At 41.0% G+C, this 18,191-nt stretch overlaps 1 protein-coding gene across 7 annotated transcripts in view; it reads right to left on the reverse strand.

The window, feature by feature from the left end:
- Positions 1 to 18,191, reverse strand: part of ARFGEF3 (ARFGEF family member 3) — a 96,836-nt gene that overhangs the window by 36,968 nt on the left and 41,677 nt on the right. For 5 of the 7 annotated variants that reach the window (XM_064708330.1, XM_064708334.1, XM_064708333.1 and 2 more), the window contains 12 exons: positions 16,441 to 16,765; positions 14,988 to 15,100; positions 13,336 to 14,246; positions 9,972 to 10,055; positions 8,660 to 8,826; positions 6,508 to 6,673; positions 5,003 to 5,110; positions 4,543 to 4,758; positions 4,180 to 4,290; positions 2,679 to 2,829; positions 1,877 to 2,191; positions 151 to 284 (listed from right to left, as the gene is read on the reverse strand). In XM_064708330.1, the coding sequence (XP_064564400.1) occupies positions 151 to 284; positions 1,877 to 2,191; positions 2,679 to 2,829; positions 4,180 to 4,290; positions 4,543 to 4,758; positions 5,003 to 5,110; positions 6,508 to 6,673; positions 8,660 to 8,826; positions 9,972 to 10,055; positions 13,336 to 14,246; positions 14,988 to 15,100; positions 16,441 to 16,765 (2,801 nt within the window). The remainder of the gene's footprint in view (positions 1 to 150; positions 285 to 1,876; positions 2,192 to 2,678; positions 2,830 to 4,179; positions 4,291 to 4,542; positions 4,759 to 5,002; positions 5,111 to 6,507; positions 6,674 to 8,659; positions 8,827 to 9,971; positions 10,056 to 13,335; positions 14,247 to 14,987; positions 15,101 to 16,440; positions 16,766 to 18,191) is intronic. The other 2 variants (XM_064708335.1, XM_064708332.1) reach the window with 1 other exon arrangement.

Below are 18,191 nucleotides of genomic sequence, written 5' to 3' on the forward strand. Positions count from 1 at the left end.
GCAGGTGTGGATGTGGTCTCCGTCCAAATAAAGCGCTCAACCTTTTCTGAAGACAAAAAATTGCTCCCACAATTGTAATAAGAAAGATTAGTCCAGTAAGCAGTACAATTATAGATAAAACACTCTGTACAGGATATTCAGGTTATTTACCTGGCATTGCTAGCGAGTAATCAACTGTATCTGTGACTGAATGGAAAAGCTGGGCCTGAGAAGCCTTCTTGAGCTGGTAAAGGAAGCCTGCCAATGCCGTCAGGTTTAACTTGTCAGCAGCATCTTCAAAAAGCCTATAGGTAAAGAACAGAATCTAACTGAAAAATTCATTAGATGCAGACTTAAATGTGCATGTAAGAGGAAAACTCCTTTCTGTTTGTGGCTTCTATATGTTGGCTTTCGTGACACATTGGTTATTGGGGGCTTTTTAATTTATACAATGCTGCAGCAAGACTTTGATCTAGAAGCTTTATTAATTGAAGGGTGGAAAGGAGGTTGCTGTGGAATCAACCAGAACCCTTTAAAGATTCACTACAGTGCTAAAACAGAAAGTCACTTTTTCCAGTTACCATATGAACCAGTATTTAAAATACCAGTTGAAACATGCCCAGTCCTCACAACACATATCATCATAGCTTCACTAACTTTAGAGTTACACCAGTGTGCTCCATCTGAAGTTACCAACCCCAACCTGAAAAATAAATTAATTCAAGCCTTAAACCTAAGATTACCGTACCTGAATTGCTAGTTTGGAATATTTTGCTGAATTTGGCTGGGGTAGAGTTAATTTTTTTAACAGAGGCAAGTATGTGGCTATGTTTTGACTAACATTGACAAATACAAGCAAGAGTTGTTATTTTCAGCTGCAATGGGCTCCTAGGATTTAACAGTTAAAATCTGTACACATACAACAATAAGTGTGGTTACACTGGAGGGAAGATCCACAGAGATTACAGTGAAATTTCATATGGTGCATCCAGAAATTGACAAAAATATGATTCTCTGTTATTGCTTTTCATGAAAAACTTTTCTGCAGTCCTAAGAAACAAGGGATTAAATCCTAACAAACATTTGCATTTAAGTAAAAGGGTAAAATGAAACCAGCATCATTAAAATGAGACAGTATTGCTATTCTCTAATCCTCAGACCCAAGTTGTACTGTAAGCTTCCTAAATAAAAGATTTTTTTTTTGCCCAGAGTCAAATTTCTACAAGCAGTTTATGCAGTACTTTTGGCTCTGAATTTACACATAACATCTTCCTATGGGCAGAGATCAAGATGAAAAATATCAGTTGAATCAAAAAGGTAATTGCAAGGAAGCAAACCAGGAATTTTTCAGCTGTAACCTGGGCTGCTTAAAATATAGCAGAAATAATATCAGTTGGCAGGCCATGATGAAAGGACATTTCAGACAGCCATTCTGTGACCATACTTGGCTCCCTTGCTCCTCTGGACACACTGGGGAAGCCTGACAAAGCGTCCATGCAGCCCAGGCAGAAGCAGCTGCTTTCTGACTAACACTGGTCTTGTCAATCAGTCCCTTGCTGTCAGGACAAGACACCCCTTTACTCTGCTTAACTGAACACAACATATCAATTTACATGCAAGAAAGAAATCCACCACTCTTGGATGCATTTGATTTGACTGGCATATTCACTGCTGTGCACAGACACACTCAGCTCAGTACTTGCAGGCAGTGCAGAGATGAAAAAACCCCAGGTCTGTTAGAAACTGCTGGTTGTGACAAACACTCAGCTTTTTTGTGAAATTGAACTGAAGCAAGTGGCTGAAACGAACAAAGATCAGGCCCACTGCAGCACAGAAAGGGCCATTTTGGTACTGCTTTGGGAACAAGGATTCTGGCTGCTGACAGCAGTGCTTTTACCTGTCAGCCTGAGTGGAGAGCGTGAGAACAGCCTTGGCAGCACTGGTACCACACAGCAGACTGCCTCCACGGAAGTCAAAAGCTCTGCCCTTACTGCTGTCCTTGATGAGATCCTGGATGGAAACTGGCTGAATGACAGGGTGGCTGCTCAGGGTGGTCTCTTGCTCGGGGGTCAGTGCCTGAGGAGCCTCCCCAGGCTCAGAGTCTGGGTGCTGCCCTCCGGGCGCTTGCTGGGACTGGGTGATGGTAAGGGAGGGCTGGGCAGCACCATCACTGAAGTGGGTGTGCTCCAGCGTGCTGATGTACTCACACACCCTGGGAACACACAAGAGAAGCAAAAAATTAATAAACACCCCCAAACAACTTCTGCACTAAAACTCCAAATATAACACCCCAAAACAACTCCTCCCTGCACTAATCACAGGACATTTCCCTCAAACCATAAACAGATGCTTTCTAACTCTCAAACAACACAGAGATAACCTTTCTTCTTACACATAGATAACCTTTCTTCTTTGGCCTCCCATGTGCCTAGATAGCAAATAGTTTGGTGGAAGTGCCTAAAAAGTCCATTAGGTTCCAGGGTCTGCCGCAGTCTTCTGGTAACTTTGAAGCTTCTAAGCATTTTGTCCCTGTGTAGTGGTGGAAAACAGCACCATCTTTTCTTTTAGAGATATTGACAGTTAATTCACTTTGACACTGTTTATACAGAACATCCAGAGACTGCAAAGCCCTTTCTCAGTCCCTTACTTTCAGGCAACATGGCCTGAATTCTGGCTATTTTGGGAAAGCTGGTGAGTACCTGAATACATGAGGCCAACAGTCCTGATTATGGCTTCCCATCTCCAGACCCACATTAAGGACTGCATCCATACACAAAAGATGAGCAGTGTGCAGGCAGACTCCCTGCACTTTCCCCATCTGCTCCAGTTTCTGCTCCACTTTCTGTTTCACTGTAGCATAAAAAAATAAATAAAATTAGCTTATTCAGCTTTTAAACAAACACTGGTTTGTATACAGGGTGATGATATCTATAAAAGAACATGAATTTTAGGCAAAAAAAACCCAACCAAATCAGAGAAATCCATTTCTTCCTAATAAACCTAAGGTAGCTTTAAAACTAAAATCCTTTTTGACTGAGCCTATATTCATGAAGAAAAGTATGAAAAAGTGAAAATCAATGCTAGATTGACACCCTCCACCCCCAAATTCACATCCTGTTGCCCACAGAACAGTTGCAGATTGCCAGTGATATTTCTCTTCAGAGATGGCTGACTGGGTATTTATTTTTACCAAAATCTCCTTTGGTATGGAAAAAAAATAGCATTTGTGGATTTCTATGTATTTCCATACAAAAAAAAATTCACCAAAAAGCTCTTGCCAAAGTAAAACTAATCTTTATCTGAACTACAACCATTTGGTTCTATTTATATTTTCTGAGAACCCCTGAAAAGCTTCGTTTTCATGCTGCATTGGAATGGAAACAAGTTTTGAAGCTTTGCAGGCTTTCACAGAACAGATCTGTTTGCCCCTGGCCACTGCTGCTGCTTCCTCTTTGATTCAGCATAGTCTGGCCAACTCACTTCAGCCACGTCCAGCAGAGCAGTCAAAAGCTTGTTTAAGCTCAGGCCTTTTCAGTTTTGTTTTCTCTACCAAAACACCAAATTTAAGTACCAAGCAAAGTCTTTTGTGCAACACTGTCATTTGTTATGGGCTTCTTGCCATTAGAAATTAGACATAAACAGAGAAGTTTTGTGTACTTCTTCAAATAGTCACTGGAGACAACCACTGGGTTTGAAATGGTGGTACAGAGATGCAGAACTTTTTATATGCTAAAAAGGCACCATTTTTTTTTTCCATTTTAATCTAACATGATTCAGAAACAGTTTTAAATATCTGAAGATGACAACAAAGATAATCAAGGATACATAAACCACAGAGGGAGAGCGATGCAAACTCAGTTTATATTACCACCCAACACACAAAAATCCCCAAATAACTGTTTCTCTGATGCTCTCTGGTTGCACTAGCATCACAAGGTTTAAAAAGCACATTGAAAAATGCTGCTGGCTTATGCATTGTTCCACTGATATAAGTTCCATATAGAACATAATTAGTGGGACATAATGTTAAGAACTTAGGACAGCAGGCATGTACTGAAGACACACATCCTATGTGCCTGCAAGCAAGTGGTGTACAGCAGAACGACAGAGGGAAATGCCACTTATGTGCGGCAAAGTGCTTTCCACTTGCAGCTTCACAGGCAATGTAAGATGAGGTAGGTAATTCAATCATGTAGTTACCTTGAGCTATAGCATCACTGGGTTCTTGGATTTCTTTTTCTTCTTTCTCTTCCTGGACACAGGAGGCCGCAGACATTTGGGCAAGAGCAGATGCACAGTTGGCAGCAACTCCTGTAAAGCAATAACACAATTACTCTATGGCAAACATTTCCTCCCCAGTCCCATACAACCTCAACAAGAAGTAGGGTCAAGAAAAGTTGGCTAGATATGCTTATACTGTAGGGCACTTGATGCGTATTGCAGCCATCCATGTTCCTATTCAAAAGTGGAGCAGGATGCCGCATTTCCTTCTCCCACATTCCTTCAAGGAAAGTTACCATCCCATTCTATGAATCTGCCAAGACATCCCCCATGCAGCCTTACCTAGAGCACAGCTCAGCCGGGCTGCCCTCCTTAGTCCATCCAGGCTCACGCAGATGGAGTCCTTCTCCTTCTGGTTCTGCTCTTTGGCTCCTTCTGCTCCCAAGATGAAGGCCAGCCCCTTGGAGCTGCCTGCCATGCGGCCAGTCAGCGGGGTGGACAAAGTGTCAATCAGGTTCTTCCAACAGCCAATTAAAATGTATCGGGCAAAAGCAATTCCTAAAGTAGAAAAAACATGAATACTATCACTACAAGAAAATGGCACAACAGAAGCTTTATCATTAGTGGTAAAAAGCCAAGTCACATTTGTTCCCTACAGGCTGAACTGCCAATTCACATGTACCATGTACTGATATACTTTCTTTTTAAACTGTTATTCTACACTATTTATCTGCATATGCTTTTTGAACATAACAACCCACTGCTGGATAACACACTTGTACTTTTATTACAGTCTTAGTACCTGCAACAACAGAATCATCTGTCTTCCGGTTCTGGGAAAGAGGAGATTGAGCTGAAGCAGATGCCATCAATTGGCCACCGATTGCACTGCTGCCCAAGCCATCGATGTCTGCCAGAATATTAAAAAACATCAGATTACTGTTTGCCACACAGATGGCATGAGGAAAGCATGTCTTACTGGCTCTGTGTTCAACTAAGTACTAGCTGACTTCTCAGGTGTGATTTTTTTGTTACTCTTTTTGGCAGCCTTCTAAAGCCTTGGTATAAACATGAGCTGTGCAACCTTAGGCTTTGCCAAGTATAACCAATGTTTTGTTGAACAGGGGAGACATCCCACTCTCACAAGCTGCTCTCCTCCCTCTTCCAAGTACACAATGAACAGAACTTCCAGTAGAGATTTCAAGGTATTACAGTTCAGAACTTACCACACACTTAAATCTCTGCATTTCTTAGTATAATATTTCAAATCTTGCTAAGTCCTGTATTTAGATGTTTTCAGACCTCAGTCTGAGTTCTCAAGATGCACTGGGATCCTATTTCCTAAATGTGATTTTTAGTAGATCTGTGTATGCTCAATCTCAACAAAAGAAATACAACCCTTTCTCCCACACAACTAAAGAGCCATTTCTCACAGAGAATTTAATGTTAGGGACACCAGGTTGATTTCCTTTCTAACAAGCCCCATCTCCACATCTGCGTAGCATTTTTTCTACATGTTTCTTCCCTCTTATCAGCTCAGTAGTTAAAAGCAACACTAAGCTCAATACAACAAGCAAAAAACTTTCAGAGCAGTGGCCTTTGATCACCACTTACTGGCTCAGCTGAAGCCATTGTTTTCCCTGCATACACTATTTTAATTACAGACACATTAAAGCAGACAGTGCATTTTATATCAATACAGTATCATACCCATCCCGCTGTCTTTCAACTGATACAATTTGATTTTTTTCCCCTCAAATGAAGCTAAAGATTGTTTCTAAGCACTTGTGCTCCAGGTTTTCAGCTTCTCTCTAGTGCCATTTGGCATATCCCTGGCATAGCTCAAGCCTGAACCAAGGGGAGTCTAATCTGGGGAAGGCTTCCAGGATCAGATGCCACTATTTATATTTGTACTGCACCGCAGGCATACTCAAATGGCTTTGCTGTGACATCAAAAAACAGTTTATCATTAACAAGTATCAACTCTACCAGAATTTAAGGTAACAGAAATAAGAGATGTTTTGGTTCAGTGAAAAAAACTACTCTCCCTGTCTCCCAGGGACAGTTTTGATTTTTTTTTTTTAAACCTATGCTTCAGAACCACTCTGATGAGCCAAACCAAACACTTAAATACCTGCCACAGCTAGGTCTGGCTCCTTCTCAACTGATAAATCCACGAGACACCACATATTGCATGATGACACGCTGTTCTGTATATAATGCAGTAAAGCAGTGCTGTAGCTTGTCATTGTAGCTTGTTTTAGACACATTTGGAAGTTAGTCTTGCCACCATAATGTTGTACTGACCTGTCAGCATGCTGATAAGTGGAAGGCTGTGCTCCTCAGGGCTTCCCCAGTATCCAGCTTCCCCTAGCATGTTCCTTTCTAGTACCTGGTGGTACAGCTCTTCAACCCACGCCTGGGAAAATACCATCAACACTCCACTGGACTGGACCTGCTTCATGAACTCCTTCTGCAGAGAACCATAAAAGCCAAATGTAAGACATCAGTGTAAGCCCTACAGCATCAGCCCCCAGATCTACTTCTGAGTAAGGGATTGCAGAAGTAGAAATTAAGTTATGAAAATAATTAACTGAGGACTGCAATCTTAGAATTGTTAAGATTGGAAAATATCTTTAAGATCATCAAGTCCAACTGTCAGCACAGCACCATCACCACATTCACCATTTTAAACCATGCCCTGAAGTGCCATACCCACACGTTTTTGAATGCTTCCAGGGGCAGTCTGTTCTTCTTCCTTACACACCCGTCCATGAAAAGAAATTTCCTGGTATCTAATCTAAACCTTCCCTGGCACAACTTGGGATCATTTCCTCTAGTCCTGTCGCTTGTTACCTGGGAGAAGAGTTCTACCCTCACCTCACTACACCCTCCTTCAGGGAGTTGTAGACAATGAGAAGCACTCCTCTGAACCTCCTTTCCTCCAGGCTAAACAAAGTGGCAGCTTCCTCAGCCACTCCTCATAGGATGTGGTCTCTAGACCCTTGACGAGCTTTGCTGCCCTTCTCTGGACTCTCTCCAGGACCTCAATGTCCTTCTAGTACTGGGAGTCCAAGACTGAACACAGGAATTGAGGTGCAGCCTCACCAGTAGAAGGACAATCCCTGCCCTGGTCCTGCTGGCCACACTATTCCTGATACAGGCCCAGGATGCCACCGGCCTCCTTGGCCACCTGAGCCCACACTGGCTCATGTTCAGTTGGCTCATAAACACTCCCAGGTCTTTTTCCCCCAGGCAGCTTCCCAGCCACTCTGCCCCAGCCTGTAGTGCCACACTGGGGTCTTGTGACCCACGGGCAGGATCTGACACTTTGACCCTCATACAAGTCGCCAGACCCCACCAGCCCAGCCTGTCCAGATCCTTCTGTGTCTGTCTCTGCAGTGGAGAATGACATGAACATGAGCAGCTCTCCCTTCTCCTACTGCAGTTAATGCAAGAGGCAAATCAGAATGACAGTTTTTGCACAGTGACAATGGGACATGCTGATCTATCACTATTTCCACGAGGTGGGAGTAGGATCTCAAGTCCAATTAAAAGAAGTTCTAGCACCTAACGAGGCCTGGCCAACAACTGGGCCTTTCTGCATTGAACAGTCATCACAGATGAACTGGTCTCCAATTACTTGTCAGAATGATCTCTAAGAATACTTTGGTCATGCTCAGGCCTGTTGTGCACACTGAATCCTCTAGAGAATGTCATGAATCACAGATCTGCACCTGATCTGCTGCAGAACACACCAGAACTAAGGATGATGTTAAACTCCATTTGGTTTAGAGATTTATATAGATTATAAATTCCCATACACTGGAAGTTCAGCAATAATTATACATTTTGACACCTTTTTTATTTTTTACATATATTTCATATATAAACTAATTTTTTTTGGTTTTTCAGAAAACTGAAAAAATGTCTCTTGGGCAACTATGTTGAAAAACATGGATCCATGTTTTCAAAGTTAGAAGGAAGCAAGAAGTGGAGGAATTCCAGGTGTAACAAAAATTATAATTTCACATTACTAAGACCTACTTATTTTTTACTTTAACTTCTCATGTCTTCATCTACAGAAATTCAAATTAAGTATTTGGCAAAAAAAAACCAGTTGCAAGATAAACATATGTTCATGCACATTGTCAAGAGACAATACTTGCCATATCACATGATGCTAATCTATTCTGAAAATAGCTTAACCATCAAAATGACAGCAACCTTAATGACAATCAGTAAGCAGCATTCCTTCCCACCAAATCACAGAGTAATTCAGATGCACGACAGTTATCATGCAAGATTCATAAGCAGCTTGGAGAACGCTTCATTTGCAATTACTATTTCTCCACTTAGCAAGCAGCCTGAAGGTTTTATGTGTGGGCTGGTTTATGTGAAAGGAAGCAAAATAAATTTTCATTTTTTAAAAACAATGATCCCATATTCTCCAACTCACCAGCAACACGGGGGCTTGGGCAGGCTTCTTCCTGTAGTAATCTGAGTTTGCCAATTTTAGGTTGAGCAGCAAAGTGTAATGTGATACCACGTAGAGACTGTCTGCATTCATCAGAGTCTGGAAGTTGAAATTTAGGTTTCCCTCAAATCCTGGTGAGTGCATCATACCTAACAAAAACACCACGTGAGCTCTCATATTTTAAACAGATTTTTCCTGGAAAAAAAATCAGAAACTATCCCTAGCAGCAACAGATTGCTAGAATAGTTAATGAATCATCAGTAGAAATTGCTCTACTAAACATACTAGAGTAGGGAATAGAAAAATAAGTAGCTCATCTAGAATGCAAGACAAACTGAACACTCCAGTCACAGTCCAGCAAAACAACGTGCTAAATTTGAAATAAGCAAGGAGCACCAGCATTTACTGGGATGACTCTCATGTATAAAGCAAAGGGCAGGATACATTGCAATGCTAACTGGAAAAGTGAGGTGGAAAGGAGCAGACCCAAAGCCTGTGTACTTAAATGAAAATACACTGCACCAAATAGTGCTAATGAGATTGACAGCCCTTTTAGCCCCTCAGTAAACCCATTCTAGTAAAGTCATTTTCTGGATGGGGACTGGAGTGCTCCACACCTTACAAGATCAGTCCGTAATCATCATTCTCTCCATGGCCTAGAGGTATGTGGACAAATATCTGGGGCCAAGCTGGCTGGAACTAGTTACAACTCCAAGCCCTATTTATTTCATACAAGGCCTACTTTCTAAATGGCTGAGCACTTGCACTTCTGTCAGACCCAGAAACCACCAGAAAGGACTCACTGGTCCTGAAACAATATTTGTATGAAGCCTACAACCATGCTCAATGGCACAATCCCTTCTTCCCATGGATGTCAAATCGCTGACCTACTGGTAGAAAAATAACAATCAAGTATGAGCAATACCTAATTGAATCCCCATGATCTGTAGTCTGAACCATGAAAAAACCAGAAATACCAGATCCACCCACATAACTCACAGTATTTCATGGTTTTCACATCAACTGTGAAATCCATTCATATAATGTCAATTAGGGAAGATTAAGAAGTCAGCTTTACCCTAAAGGAATGTTTGAAATGGAACAAAAACCAGCTTCCAAGGTTAGTTACATGATGAAGCAAAGCTGTGTCATTTGTTAACGGCTGCAGTGGTTTACTGTGAATATATTCCTCCCACCATAAAGCTCATACCTCTTCTTAGACAAAATACAACAAACCATTAACAGTAAAAAAAAAAAAATCCACACACAGAAAAGAAGCAAATGTTTTTCTTGCCTCGTGAGGGTTTGAAAGCTCTGTGCTGCTGCCTTCTCGGACTTTCCACTGTCGTCACTTTGGGGGCGTGGATAAGGTGAGTAACTGTTTGAGGGTGGATTTAGAAAGAGAGTAACTGTTCCAGGGTGGGTCTAAAAAATGAATATCTGTTCAAGGGAGCAACCTTTGTGGAAGAAGGGTGATAGGGCTGGCCACAAACCACACCCACACAGGCTGGCATTGCTTGAGGTAGATTTCTCATGGTGAATGTCAACAGAATGTCAACTTTACCTAGTACCAAAACTGCAACCATGTGCTTGAAAGTACCCTGCCAGTAGTTCTAGTGATTTCTTCATCACTGAAAACAAAGATGCATCTTAACACTCTATCAGATGGAGGATCATGGTATTGATGTAGATATCTCACACTGGCTTTTTGTCTTATCTCTCTTAAATATGTACCTAGGGGACTAGAATCTGCTAGAGTAATAAAAACCTCAAGGCAGAGGCGTATGTAAAAGTAAAAAAAAAAAAAACCAAAAAAACAAAAAACAAAAAACCCCAACAACAAAAAATCCCAACCAAACAAAAAAGCCCACTTTATTTTGCATCAAAATGTTTAAAAAAATGTGCAACCTCCTATACAAGATTACAATTAAAAAGGAAGGTGTAGAAGTGCACAGAAAAGCTGATAATCTGCTGAGGGCATGTATTTGAGCACTAAAAAGCGTTGGGGAAAAATATGTTCCTTAACTTCCTCTAAAATATGGGAAAACAAACAACTGCATTTGTGAGATGCTGAGATCACAGAAACAGAAGATAAGATTACACCTACCAGCATGAAAACCTTCTCTCTAAAAAGTATGGAATCAAAACTCTAGATGGGCTAACTTACTCCTAAGTTTAGAGTTAACCAACTTAATTGCAAATTTTAATTTCACTACAACTCTGTTTAGCTGACCACATCTTTTTCATGCTTATCTCAGCAGTGCTTAAATTCTTACCTCCATTCATTGCCTTTCAATCCTATGAAAACATGCTAATTTTGAAATGCTATCTATATAAGGACCTGGCTTGAAGGAAAAAATACTGAATTGTATTATTCTTCCAAAGTTTAAGAAAAATTGAGAAATGAAACAAAGCAGTTAAATAAGGTCTCCCAGAAACACAAAAATACTGCTTCTGTACTGACTGGTCTCAGAATTGCATCTATGTCTTTTCTCAACTCAGATCTTAACCAACTCTCAAATTACTCCATGTATTTTTCAAGAATTATACATGAATAAATGTTGTATATACATGAATAAATGTTGTATATCTTGAATGGGATCAATCCCTCTAGCTTCATCATCTAATCAGTGCCTTGACCAGCTGGTGCTAATCAAGGACTCCTGAAGTAAGGCCCTACACATTGTTCAGAGAGGCAGATCAAACTGGTGTCTCAGAAGCTCTCCAGGGGACTTCTCACCCCCTGACATTTGATTCAAATTTCCTAAGTCTCTCTCTCTAGAGGTTTTCAAACTCATGGCTCTCTCACCTACACAGGAGCACAAGTTCTCACCTCGGGAGGACTGATAGACATTTGCTTAAGATCTGAGGTCCAAGTTAAGGGACTGTTTCAGCTGAAATGAGTCTCATTCCAGGTGTCCAACTGAAACAGGAATTGCCCAGATCTTACGAAAGCATAAAAGTACAACCCTGCAACAGCCACAGTTTCATGAAAACTCCAGGACACCTCTTCCAGGCTGTCTTAATACAGTGACTTGCAACTCCATTCTTCCACGATTCCTTACTGAATGGTGTCTTTTACAAGTACTTCACAAAATCCATCTGGAAACGTGGTGTACATTTTTAAAGTACAGATTTAGCCACACGGTGGCTTTCTTAGAAAAGTGAATGGTCTCTCTCAATAATCTAAGTCCAAGACTAGGTATCTTTTTTAAGATATACAAACCACAAACAATGGATTTAATGCAAAAATTGAGTTATATTCTTCCACTTTTGTCACTGTATTACTTGTACTGAATGCCAAGAAAAGCTGTGTTTAGCCTTAAAATCTAGAATTCTACTAGGTCCACATCTTCTAAAGCTTTAAAAGCACTCTATAAAGACTTTACAGACAAAAGGGAAAAGAAGTGGCATACTCATTCATGCACAAGGAAACAGGTGCACAAAGGTATGAACTAGAGATCTAGCACTGGTCTTTCATCATAACCTCAAGATTACTATTTTCCAGGAAAAAAGAAATACCTGTGACAGAAAGGGTGCTCTTGAGCCCCTCAATTAGGAAAGTAATGCACATTAGTGCCCCTTTTAAAGTATTTCCTTTCTGTGATATAAAATAGCCAATGTTTCTTAAGAATACCATTTATGATCTTCCTGAGTTAAGGTTTACTTGGGTAGCATTTAAACAGAATATCAAGAATATCATCTTATTCACCCAGCTTCATATCTAAATTATGCTGTATGATGATGGGAAGAGTCCTCCCTTCTGACTCTACATGAGTTTAATGTGTGTGAGAGCATAAATGAATGAAGCAATGATTAGGAGACGAGCAATAGGAAAGGCAAATGCAGTAAAGTAAGTTAAATAAACAGACATATTTTAGCAAACGTTTTCATTTTGGCCACTGTCAGAAAAGCAAAATCCTTCTAAAAATATATATTTACACACATTTTAAATATGCTATCAACAGGACAAACTAGACTTTGCATGACTTTTTTTGTTTGTTTGACAGGTTGAGATCCCAACTGTTCTAATCATTAAAGAACAGAAGATAGGCGGATCTTAATTTTTGTCTTGGTCTGGGCTTTGAGCTTTGCACTTCCTGTCATATTAGACAGCAGCATTATGAAAAACAAAAGAGTGGAGACAAACTCCGCTCTTTCTCTATCCTTCCTAGAGCTTACTGCTGCAGAATTGTTACTACCCTCTTTGTGAGGCTGGCATTACTAATAATAACAGTGCAGTGATGTACTAAGCTACTTATACATTGCAAACAGGTGATGGGACATCCCACACCCCTCTCATGCTAAGGTGCAACCCTGACCTCTCTTTAGTGACACCATGTGCAAAGCTTCTCAACAGAGCTTCACAAACCTGCAAAGAGGTATCTTGCTACAACAAACTCCATTTCTTTATTGATTCACGACATAATCCAGAGCCTGTTAAGAGTCAATGGATTTACCTCCCTTTGGATCACTGCCTGCATACTCAATTTGCTTTGCCTTAAGTGAAGTATGTTCCTGTGGAGGAATGTATGGTGTAAAGCCCAAACCTCCTCATTCTGGGTATGTTCTCTGAAGATGAAATCCTACAAGGGTATCTGTGTACAGTGCAGTCAGAGTGTGCATGCTAGTTAGACAGTAAATATTTGCTTGCAAACCTGAGCAGAATGTTGACGAGAAGCTCTGCAGTGCTCCATCCACTTCTTCTATGCTGGGCAGAGCTATAAGCCTAGGAAGAAGTGCTTCAAGTGACTGGATGAAGAGCCGTGCACTGTGCTGGTCTGCTTCTTGGCTCTTCAGCAGCTTCAGAGAGAGAGCAGCAGTGCGCAAGGACCTGTGACCCGGGCAATCCCGCGGGGTCTGCTCCTCATCAGCCAGGGAGCAATTGTCAGAGCCTATGTCTGAGACATCAGACCTGCCCGAATCCTTTTCTGCTGCCATGGAATACTGGTCACATGAATCAAACTCAGTCCTAGAAAGGTCCTGGTCATCTACACTGAAGTTACTTTCACTGTATCTGGATCCATAGGACCGGGTCTTGCAATCAACTGATAAAAAGTTAGTTATATCTGGATAGACTATGGTGTGGCTTCTTTGAACAACATCTGGCTGGTCAATGGTTTCTGACTCTGGTTCTCTATAGTGAATCTCTTTGCTTTCATGTCCAGCTGGAGATGGCAGGGAGTTTTTTGGATTTTCTGGATTATCCTCTGGAGTTGTTTGTCCCATATCCCCTTCCAAAGTAGTCTGACCAGTGTCTGTGGTAACGCTAATGCTGATATCAGGACTCTTCTCATTTCCTGATTCCCAGGCAGGGTTTTCTGAGGACAGGATGCGTCTCTGCCACCTGAAGTCAGCATCATTGATCTCCATGGAGTCCCTGCTTGTCTCGGTCCCATCCTTCAATTCTTCCAAGCGCAGGAGCAGCAGCTGGATCTGCTCTTCACTAAGACCCCTCCCTTGGCTCAGCTCATCTAATGCTCCAAGCAGGGCAAAGACACAGGACACTGAAGCATAGCACGCTTCAATACCGCCTTTGATGCACGCTTCTGTCATCCCATCCATGATACTACAATCAACACAGAGATTATTTAAGTGATGAATGCAACATGCATGGTGAGCATGTCACCGTCATTCAACACCATCTGTCCATAACCAGGAAAAAAAAGAAGTGAACTTATCCTTTAAGGTTATTCCTGAGAAAGACAATTAGTGTAAGAACAAACTATTAAGTCTCCCATGCAAACATGGTCATTCTGTAAAGGGAGTGCCAACAAGGTAAAGTTACCATGCACTCATACCACCATACACGGCATGTTCTCTTTTACAGACAAGGACTTAACTAAAAAAAATCTCAACACCCAGCTGAACTAAATTTAAAGGCCATCTGTATCCTGAAAATGATCTTATGTACAAGATATGATCTTTATAAGAACTGAGAACCCTTCCTGCTCAGTGTGACGATGTTTAAATTTCCTATGACCTCCTTTGACTTCATCTTTAAAATATATCTCTAAAAAACCACACATTTCTTTTACTGCAAGTTTAAGGGCACATACTCAAAAATTTTCAGCTGTAAACCAACATATTTGGGAATTTTGGCAAACTCAACAAGGTAGTTATCTATGTCTTTAAAAACAGGCCCAGACTGATGACAAACCAAGCAAGAGCTTTTACACCTTTTCCATTCTCAGAGCTTATTTAACCAGGCAGATACCCTGGTTTATACTGGGTATGCTCCTGAACTGCTTATGTGCTCTGTGTGCAAGGGTTTAAGACAGAAGAGGCTAAAGGAGGAAACAAAGCGTACAGCTTGAGAAGATCCAGATGGGACTTTCTTTTAGAAATAGACCTCTTCTTGGATTCTGACTCAGAAGAGCAGGGCCCTGCCAAATCACAAAGCTGCCGAGGACTGCCAAGTATCTGAAAGGAAAGGAAAGAGAAGTAAGTAGAAGATTATCTAAGCATTATTTAAATACAATAAATAAGTCATAATTCTATCAAGTCTAAGGTAGCACTGCTGTAATTTCTCACAGCAAATGAAAATGGACAGTGATGCTCTACTTATTAAAGCTACCTTTCCTCTTTTTAGACACAGAAAAGCAAGCAAAGCAGAATATTCACCAAGAATCACATTTAGAATGTTCTCCAGTGCTTTACATTTTTAGCTGATTTTTTCACCTGATACTGCACACAATACAATTTTTATGCCTACATACACATTTTTTATTATAGTTTATATCAAAGGAGACCTCTCTCCTCAGCCACCAAGTTACACAATTATGGAGTCACGTGAAGATAGGCAAAGTGATTCCTTCAGACTCAACCTGCTAGGTGGCACCTTGTTAATGCCCACCAGGAAATACAAGCAAGCATGTATTAATAAGCCCAAAGAAGCAACAGGTATGTCCTGCACAAAATAACATTAGGCTTAGCTTTTCCTAAAACTTCAGTTATCATCTTGCTATTGTTTAAAATTAGATAAAGACAGTGACAGGATGACTCCCAGTTTAGACTGGAACCAAGTGGGTGGCTGTGTGGTGTTAAGATTCTTAGAAATAGAACAGCCTAGGTATGCACAAACTAGATGAAAAATTCTTGAAGAGATAGCACTATTTCTAAAAATTACATAAATTTCCTTGTTTTCCACAACATGCAAAGAAAGGTGACCATGTGGAATAGAAAAGTCCATAATTTCAGCTAGTGCTGAAACAAGTCTCCCAGTGTTCCACTTCTAGTGCTTTCAGAGACACTGGGCAAGAGGCCAGAATGGACTGGTCTTGAAATGGCTTCTTAAGCCACTGGCAGCTTTCTTGTATCTATTCAAAAAAGCTCCAAGAAACTGGATTTCAAAAACTGGGCATGTAATCAAAGCATATATTCACCTTCCTGCCTGGAAACCAGACTGTGAGGATGTGTCTGGGGAAAGATGCCAAAGAAGTTGCAAACCGGATCGTTATGCTCTATCTCACCCAAAAGAGCAGTTGTGACTCAGTGATAGGATCTGCTCCATGCAGCACCACAGCACGAGCACTGATGGAGTGCCACACTAGCTTGTACTATGGAGACAGATACAGCTATTACAACTGCATCAAACTGTCTGTCAGAGTGGTGCTGCTGTACCAGCTGTGCTCAAAAAGGACAAGTTCAACATCCCTGGGCGGGAAGGTTTGAAATGCATTGGTGTGCACGTATCAGCAAAACCTGCTGTTAAATAAACACTTTGTTTTACATGCCTGGATTTGCACATGTGATTGTCCTACCTCTTTCATAATTTTGATGGCTTCTACTCGATGTTGAGGTGGTGGGTAAAGCAACATGCGGTGATACAGAGATTGTAGCACAGGCTTCATGGATTCCACTGACCCCACCAGTCGAACCAGTTCTGCTGCAATATAGTATATGGTCCGTGCAACGGGCCCACTCAGGGCAGGGGCTGTGGAAGAACAACCTGAACCCCGGCCATGATCAGAAATCCCTGAGGAAGGGGAATCAGCCTCAAGGCAGATGCTGCTGTGGGCAGAGGTGATAGTTTTATCATGGATTGGATTTCCCAGGATTACTATTAGGGCTGGACACAGTTGCTTCCTGAGAAAGAGAAAAGCAGCAGATGGTAACTGGAAAAAAAATACTCTTACAAGAACAGATTGAAAATAGCCCATGGTTAAATGAGATACATACTCTTGTTTTAATGATCAGTCAAACAGCAGCGGTTAGATAGAAAAACAAATTATGCCAGGCTTTTTTCATCTCTCAATCATCAGCATGCTAGTCCATATGGAAAGATTCTCTGTGTGCTGTAGAAACATAGTAGTGATTTTGCAAGTTCATGTTGCTGCACAGTGCTGTCCCTTTGCAGGATAGCATGCCTGCCTCTTTCACCAGCTGCAGCCCATCACAAAGTAGAAATTCTAGACTTTCACTGCTCAGTGTCTCTTTTTCAATTCACCTTGGGAGCTTTAAAAAAATCTGACTAAACAAGAACTAATCTATGTTAACTAGAAGGCTGAATGTTCCATCGCTGAACTGCACATGCATTATTTTAGTAAGCACCCTTAGTTGTGAGCATCTGTTTGGCTGTCTTTTGAGAAGACAATGAAAGGCCTGTACAATAACTCACAGTGTACACTGTACTACATATATGCCACTATACAGTAAATACCCATCCTTCCTTCAAATGTCTAACCCTCATGTTAAGTGATTCAATACCAGCAGATCACTCCTCTGTGGAACCAAAGCCAGCTCAGCACTTTGCTCCATTAGCTGCTATTTCAGCTTTGCACTCACACACTTGACATTTTACTTCAGTCTGCAAGACCTTAATTTAAGAAGTCAAGTGCTGCATGAGAATGAGTCCCAAATCTGGTTTTCACCCACGTCTCAGAGGTTCAAGCAAGTACCTAGAGCAAGCACCCAATTTCAAGTAACAATTCATAAAACACATCCTCATAGGTAACTACATTTTATTTTCTCAAGGCTTTACGCAATCTAGAATGTTCATTGCTTCTCTTAACAAGACATCTGAAACAGCTCAGCTTCCCAAGTCATGGAAAGAAAACCAGCTTTTAATAGGAAATCAGATATTTACTTTGAATCGGCTTATTCCATTTATTTCTCCAATCAAGTACATTTCAAAACATAACAATTTACTGCTTAAGAAATATGCCTGTTTCAAAGCAGGCATAATCACAGGTTGCAACAACAATATATTCCCCACATATCTTAGTCCTGTCAAAGTGTTTCTGTATCAAACTATGGAGAACACTGTCAACACATAGAGCTAAATCTTCCCTATCTGCTCCCTTCTTTATCTTCTTTGGGAACTGATTACAAAGTGTCTGTCAGAGTGAAAGCTGTGTGCATGTAGGCAACAGCTCCTTAAAGAATAAGGACAGCTACCAGTTTGCATCACAACCTCACCAGACAGGTAATGTATCAGTGCATACAAAATGTTCAAAATTATGTTTGCAGTTTAAACTGTTTCATATCTACCTAGTGTTTTAGGGTTTTTTTC

Source organism: Zonotrichia leucophrys, chromosome 3 (genome assembly GCF_028769735.1).
Source record: "Zonotrichia leucophrys gambelii isolate GWCS_2022_RI chromosome 3, RI_Zleu_2.0, whole genome shotgun sequence".
NCBI lineage: Eukaryota > Metazoa > Chordata > Aves > Passeriformes > Passerellidae > Zonotrichia > Zonotrichia leucophrys.